The 7,626-nt window shown below is 48.9% G+C and overlaps 1 protein-coding gene across 1 annotated transcript; it reads left to right on the top strand.

Moving 5' to 3' along the window:
* Positions 1-7,009, top strand: HERPUD1 (homocysteine inducible ER protein with ubiquitin like domain 1). Its single transcript, XM_077288321.1, has 8 exons — positions 1-228; positions 2,134-2,211; positions 2,301-2,357; positions 3,106-3,236; positions 3,329-3,430; positions 3,582-3,923; positions 4,993-5,098; positions 6,094-7,009. Exons 1-8 carry the CDS (start codon positions 94-96, stop codon positions 6,238-6,240), a joined length of 1,098 nt encoding a protein of 365 aa, XP_077144436.1. The 5' UTR covers positions 1-93; the 3' UTR covers positions 6,241-7,009.
* The last annotated feature ends 617 nt before the right edge of the window (positions 7,010-7,626 follow it).

Raw genomic sequence — 7,626 nt, 5'->3', positions numbered from 1 at the left:
CGCGTTCACATACACTTTGCCTTGTCTGAGCGTAAAACGGAACTAGTAGGTGTAAAGGCTTGTTGGCCGGAAGTGGCGCGTCTGTGATCCAGGATGGCGGACGGAGAAGTGACGCTTGTGATCCGCAGCCCCAGCCTAAAGCAGGAGGAGCGGGAGATGACGGCTCTGCGCAGCTTTACCGTGCGGGATCTAAAGTCGCAGTTGAGACGGGAGCTGCCCGGACATCCGGTAGGAACGGAACTGCCCTGCCCACCCCCCACCGTAGAAGACCCCTCCCCCTGGGGTTTTGATTACATCAGTGCTATCGCGATATAGCCCCTGGACCCCAAGAGTGGCTGTAGGACTATAAATCCCAGCAAAGCTTCTGTACACGTAAACTACTGCTGAGGACTTCACCAGCTGTTGTGCTGCTCGGCCCTGACACTGAGCTATCTAGTGCCCTCTGTTATCAGCCACTCTGCAGTGACAGTTAGTCACAACCTTCCTTTAACCCCTTTCTTACTGGTGATTTTTTTTTTTTACTGTTTGGGCAAAAGAAGTGCCGGCTGTGGGGGTCTGAGCGACCTGGGTGGCATCTGGTGCTGGCTCTGGGGTCTGAGCGACCTGGGTGGCATCTGGTGCTGGCTCTGGGGTCTGAGCTAGCTGGGTGGCATCTGGTGCTGGCTATGGGGGTCTGAGCTAGCTGGGGGGCATCTGGTGCCGGCTATGGGGGTCTGAGCTAGCTGGGGGGCATCTGGTGCCGGCTATGGGGGTCTGAACTAGCTGGGTGGCACCTGGTGCTGGCTATGGGGGTCTGAGCTAGCTGGGGGGCATCTGGTGCTGGCTATGGGGGTTTGAGCTAGCTGGGTGGCATCTGGTGCTGGCTCTGGGGGTCTGAGATAGCTGGGGGGCATCTGGTGCTGGCTCTGGGGGTCTGAGATAGCTGGGGGGCATCTGGTGCTGGCTCTGGGGGTCTGAGCTAGCTGGGTGGCATCTGGTGCTGGCTATGGGGGTCTGAGCGACCTGGGTGGCATCTGGTGCTGGCTCTGGGGTCTGAGCGACCTGGGTGGCATCTGGTGCTGGCTATGGGGGTCTGAGCGACCTGGGTGGCATCTGGTGCTGGCTCTGGGGTCTGAGCTAGCTGGGTGGCATCTGGTGCTGGCTATGGGGGTCTGAGCTAGCTGGGGGGCATCTGGTGCTGGCTATGGGGGTCTGAGCTAGCTGGGGGGCATCTGGTGCCGGCTATGGGGGTCTGAACTAGCTGGGTGGCACCTGGTGCTGGCTATGGGGGTCTGAGCTAGCTGGGGGGCATCTGGTGCTGGCTATGGGGGTTTGAGCTAGCTGGGTGGCATCTGGTGCTGGCTCTGGGGGTCTGAGATAGCTGGGGGGCATCTGGTGCTGGCTCTGGGGGTCTGAGATAGCTGGGGGGCATCTGGTGCTGGCTCTGGGGGTCTGAGCTAGCTGGGGGGCATCTGGTGCTGGCTATGGGGGTCTGAGCTAGCTGGGTGGCATCTGGTGCCGGCTATGGCAGTCTTAGTTAGCTGGGCGGCAACTGGTGCTGGCTATGTAACACACACAAGCCACGTCACTGCCCGATCATTAGTTTATCCTGTTAGGTGACGGTGGAAAGAGCCAAGTGCCCCCGTTATTGTGATCATCCATGCACGGGTCAATAGGGCGACATATGGCTGCCGGACTTTCTTTCAGGAAATCCCCCCAAATCCGTCTTGGCCCCGAGGCTGCAGTCTTCAGAGCCTATAGACCACAGATCTTCGGTTGCTTCATGTCTATGGATCTAACATTTGGCAACTTTGTAAAAACCTGTGCATGTTGCTGACCCTGGCGTCCCCCCGTCTTGGTCACATGCTGTACTGTTGGCGCCACTGATCAGCGATGGGAGCCATGATGCCAGGAGTCTACGTGACACAGACTGGGAGCACCACAGGAGGATCAGCACTGGGAAAATGTGAAACCTTCGCCTTATGAATTTTTGGATCAGAGCCCCCCATAGTAGGGAATCTGCTGGCTTAGCTAGAGCTACACAAGCTCCCAGAGATCAGTGCCCCACCTGTGCTGTAAGTTACACTTCTTCGCTGGTACAATACTGACGTCTGTTCTTTTTTTTTTTTTTTTTTTTTTTTTGGGGATCTGCAGATGGAACAAGAACAGCGGCTGATCTATTCGGGAAAGCTCCTTCCCGACCATCTGAAGCTGGATGAGGTCCTGTCCAAGGTAAAGATCTGCTGCCCGGGCGTTGCTGTCGGCGCCACTTCAATCAGTCAGGCGCTGTTCATGTAGTCCTGTTTGTTTTTGGTTTGCAGGAAGTCCGGCATGTATTGCACCTTGTCTGCTCCATTAGAAGTGCTGTGCACAACCAGGTAATGTGATTATTCTTATTTTTTTTCTTAAATCCTTCATTCTGTAAAACTTGGTGCAGTTCTAAGCACCTTATTAGATACCCAGGTGCATAACAACCCAATGGCACAGTGTAATCCTAGAACCCTGAGGATGGGGTGACAGGTGCGACGGTGAACTGAACTATACGGAGGGAGAGGAAGACTGCGCTGCAAATTCTACCAAGTGTCTTCTTCAGTGCAGGATTTATCAGCTTGCACAGTGTGGGATTTGCAGCTTACACAGTGTGGGTATTGGCAGCTGTGCGGTGGCGGGGATTGGCAGCTGTGTTGTGTGGGGATTGGCAGCTGTGCGGTGGCGGGGATTGGCAGCTGTGCTGTGTGGGGATTGGCAGCTGTGCGGTGGCAGGGATTGGCAGCTACGCAGTGCGGGGATTCACAGCTACACAGTTCAGTCCTTGTGTATTATACTATCTGTACTGTGCTATATACACACAGGAGAGCAGATGTCTATGTGCTCTGTATAGAAGACATTATAGCAGCTAAATTCCCCTTTCTAGCCCCGGACAAACGGCAGGATGCAAGTCCTATAATAGCCAGTATGAATGTTACAGCTTATTGTGAAATGACTGCCATGCTTAAATTCTGTTTAGTGCCGTTCGGCTTTGCTTGGGACAAAGATCCAGATTTGCCTAATAGGTTGCACTAGTTCTTGGTGTAAAATCCCCTAATGTCACTGGGCTTTTTCTCTAACTACCTTAATTGCTTTCAGACTCAGGAAAGCAAACCTCAGCCTACAGCGGGCACGTCCGGCACACCCAGCCCCTCCGCTCCTCCGGCGGACGGCATCAGACAGCGGATCATCCCACAGAGTTCTCCCATGGCACAAATACACACACCCAGGTACTTATGACACATTCTGGTGACGCAGATTATTGCTCAGATTACTGCTACGTCTTAGTAGAGATTAACACCAACTTCTCTTTTCTTTAAAGCTCCGAAGACGTAAATGCTTCTTTCTCCCCGTACTCGGTGTACAGCCCGCAGCAGATCATATGGCTGCAGCAGATGTACGCCAGACAGTACTATATGCAGTAGTAAGTACCTGTATATCTGATGGTATCATCCATGCGGTAGTTTGCTTATAATTGGGTTTGTGCCCAAGGTGGGAGGGGGGGTTAATTGCTTTAAGTTTACTCTTGTGAGATTACTTGTGCTTTTTTGTAACTTTTTGTTCTTGCCCTATAGCTATGCTGCCGCCGCTGCTACGGCCACCAGTCCTCCTTCCCAGAGAAGACAGGAGATACCAGTTGTACCACCTGCGGCTCCGGACCCTTTGCCCCATCCTTTCCCTGCTGCCAACCAGGCTCCCAATCCAGAAGCTCCCGCTGCAGTCAATCCAGTAGCGAATCCAAACCTGCGGATGAATGCTCAAGGAGGCCTGGTGGAGGAAGAAGACGACTTCAACAGAGACTGGTTAGACTGGGTGTACACAGCCGCGCGCTTTTCCATATTCCTCAGTATCCTCTACTTCTACTCCAGCCTGAGCCGATTCATGATGGTCCTGGGCGCCATGATCCTGATGTACCTGTGAGTATCCTATATGGAAATTGGCTAGGAAGAGTATAGGCTTGGGCTGTGTTCACACCAATAGGGGTGAATTTATCAATTAATCGGTAGCGGACTGAAGCTTTCATCTTTGCTCAGGCAGCAGATCGCACTTGGATTAGCCTGACTGGAAAGCGGTGTGCAAATCATGGTAGTAAAAGTCCAAACCTCCGCTAACATTCACATCCGAACAACTACTGTACACCGGGAGCTTAATTTCATGGGTTTCCACGGCCTAGAAGCTGCATGCAGCCTTACACCACCAAGCACAATGCTGAAAATTGGAGGGAGTGGTGTAAAGCTGCCAGTATTGGACTATGTGAAGGAACAAATCACATGTCTGGTCTTGGAGAATGCCTGGACTTTGGCAGAAGAGGGATTTAGCTATGGGGTTGTTTTGGGGGTCGGCCTCGGTCCCATTGTTCTAGTGAAGTGAAATCTTAATATTTCAGCACAAAATATTTTGGATTTGTAGTAACAGTTTAGGGAAGGTTCTTTTCTGTTACCCATATATGTGCCCAGCAGCACAAGGTCCAGGATTGGGGGGAGTTTGGTGAGAAGAACATGAGCGGTCGCACAAAATCCGGACCTCAGTCCCATCCAACATGTTTGGTGATGAGCTAGAACAGTGATTGTGACCCCAGACTCACCCAATTTCCATGTCTGACCTCACAAATCCTCTTCTGGATGAAGGGGTAAGAATTATTTTATACAGCAGTGACCGATCATGGCAAAAAATTAGACAAAAAAAAACACCATAAGAGGAAAAACCTCCACTATACTAAACAAAAAAACACCAGAACACAGGCAGAGATGCTTACCTGTTCAGGGCCTCCAACAATTGCACTAACCAGGGTGCACCAGGCCCAAGTAGAGATGGCAAATACACAGGTGCAAATAATACTAATGCAGCCAACCTACAATCAGGAATTGGCTGCTTGGAGCACCCGTGCAAAAAAATAGTCTGCATGTGGCAAAAAATTAGACCCCAGAATCTATTAATGGGACCTGCAGAGCTCAGATTAAAGTGGATTTCATTCTTTTATTTTAGACACACAGTAGGATTGTTTCCCTTCAGACAGAGACCCCCACAGGAAGTTGCGGCCCCTGTCCAACAACCTGTCCCAAACCACCAAGATCCAAACAACAACTTGCAGGTAAGCTCCTTAGGTGTAGACTTGTCTAGTGGCTTTTACATTTTTGAGTCACTTTCCCTACTCGCATCTCCCAACCCATTGGGATAAGGCATGAGTAGAATACTTGCCTTTCAGTTTTCAAAAGATTTCTTAAAAATTATAGCTGGTAACTTCTTGCTTTGGACAATTGCTTCTCCAATTTTTAATTTTTGCTTGCATAATTTTTCTTTTTCCCTACATGTAAACCTAAGATAAAAACAAAATGAGCATATACCCTATAATAAATGATTAGTAATAGCACATGTAAATAGCAGGGCTCTTGGTTAACACTATTTTGCTAAAAAGAAAAAAACATATAAAGCCATCCCACCTGGTGTACCCAATCGGGATGGTCCTATCCTCTAGTATTAAACCTTTCTATGTGTCAGCCAACCTCAGTGTTGATGGGGACAGAGCAGGACCTGAGCCCGACTGCTCAGACACCTGTCCATGGGAAGCTGTATAGATTAAATGCCTAACTCAAAAGGGGGATCCGTACCCCTATTTGTACAAAGTGCATGAAACGAAACTACAGCAAAACCAAAGAAATGAGCCGGAGCATAAGTTGGTAGAAATGCAATGTGTAAGAGCATGTTCACACTGTGGCCATTTAAAAGACAAAACGTAAGCTAAAAAGAAAATGAGCATGAACCCTAATGTAAGCGAATAGTATATGTATATAGTATGGGGTACTTAATTAAACCTTTTCTTATCAAAAAAGCATAGCAGCCATCCCGCCGTGACAAGGTGTAAAATCTATACATGCCAATCCAGTGAAGAGACCCTGGCGGCTCCCCCGAACTGGCCACTGCTGTTTCTTGCGGTGATGCCAGTAGTACGGCATGAGTCCACGAACTGGTTGCAGCAGTCATTTGGCTACTTTAAATTAACCCATTACTTTCTGCGCCCTGTTCAGTTCTGATTATATATAGTTTGTTAGATATGCAGATGATTACCATAGCCTTCTTTCTTTGCAGGAAAACGACCCCACCAGAGAAGATGTGGTCAACGAGCCTGCTGCCGCTCCTCTTCCTCCAAATTCATTTGTATTTACTGCCTGGGTGTTTTTCAAAACTTTTTTTGCCTCTTTGATTCCTGAAGGCCCTCCAGCCGTGGTTCAGTGATGTTAGAATCAATAAGGGACGTTCGGACTTCGAGCCGCATGCTTCTAGTCTTCCATCTTCTACGTGGCGAGCTTTGGCCTGATCAAGGGACCGATGCTTCGTAGTGTTTCGGGGAAGACGATCTGAGATGGATTTCGTACTTACTTTTTATACCAGTCCAAAGAAGTGTATGCAACTATAAATCTGAGCAGACCCCCTTTCCCTACTCTGCTCATGTCATTTGATTCCTTGTGGAATGTCTGCATAATTTACACTAATTGTAGTGTTAAGGTTTACAAACCGTAACCTGTCTAGCATACCGGCCAGTCTTGCCATGAGCTTGGTGGGCTGCCGTAACCCATCTAGCATACTGGCCAGTCTTGCCATGAGCTCAGTCGGCTGCCGTAACCCATCTAGCATACTGGCCAGTCTTGCCATGAGCTTGGTGGGCTGCCGTAACCCATCTAGCATACTGGCCAGTCTTGCCATGAGCTTGGTGGGCTGCCGTAACCCATCTAGCATACTGGCCAGTCTTGCCATGAGCTCAGTCGACTGCTGTAACCCATCTAGCATACTGTCCAGTCTTGCCATGTGCTCAGTCGACTGCTGTAACCCATCTAGCATACTGGCCAGTCTTGCCATGAGCTCCGTTGGCTGCAGAGCAGACTTTGATATTATCGGTATGCTACTTTGCATTTCAAAATATTTTTTTTTCCTTTGTGCTCATATTTTATGCACAAGCCTGCACTTTAATGAATACTTTCAATAAATTGAAATGCTTTGTATAGTGCTTAGTTTCTATGTTTATTGACGTGGATGTAGGATCTCCTGGGGCTGCGATGCTTGGCGTTAAGCTAATACATGTGCTCGCTATATTAAAGGGAACCTGTCATCCGATTAATGCTTCTATGAGGCGGTATGAAGCTGACACGTATGTTTTACTCTGAAATGTTGCGGGGTTGGCAAGTCTGGAGAGCCACCTACCAGGGCGTGTACCGCATTCAGATTTATACGTCCGTCTGACTGCGTCCTTATACTGTGTTCCTCCAACTCCAGTCTTCAAGCTCCAGCAGATTTTGTCTTCCGAATTTCCTTGATATCACAAAAGTAATGAAATGATCACCTGTGCAATAGTAAGTAGATTTCTGATAACAGGGTCTGGAGTTGGTGAATGCTCGGAAACATGTGAACAAACAACCAGGAGACGATCTACCAACCTGGGAGAATAAAGATCAAAATTGCATGGAAGTCATGTAGTATAGCAGAAAAAATGGAAATTCCAGCAAGGTGAATCCTTAAAATGGTAACTTATGGTTTATAGAAAAAGCCAGAAAAAATTCCAAGTCTAACACTGATTAAAAAAAAAAAAGCACACCCTTTTCAGACAGTCCTTACTCGTAAGTAACG

This window comes from Ranitomeya variabilis, chromosome 2, assembly GCF_051348905.1.
Source record: "Ranitomeya variabilis isolate aRanVar5 chromosome 2, aRanVar5.hap1, whole genome shotgun sequence".
Taxonomy (NCBI): Eukaryota; Metazoa; Chordata; class Amphibia; order Anura; family Dendrobatidae; genus Ranitomeya; species Ranitomeya variabilis.
This window is presented reverse-complemented; position numbering and strand designations above follow the sequence as displayed.

Coding starts and splice junctions, on each gene's coding strand:
- HERPUD1 (XM_077288321.1), top strand. CDS start 94: ATGGCGGACGGAGAAGTGACGCTTGTGATCCGCAGCCCCAGCCTAAAG. Junction 2,212..2,300: donor TGGATGAGGTCCTGTCCAAG/GTAAAGATCTGC, acceptor TTTGGTTTGCAG/GAAGTCCGGCATGTATTGCA. Junction 2,358..3,105: donor GAAGTGCTGTGCACAACCAG/GTAATGTGATTA, acceptor AATTGCTTTCAG/ACTCAGGAAAGCAAACCTCA.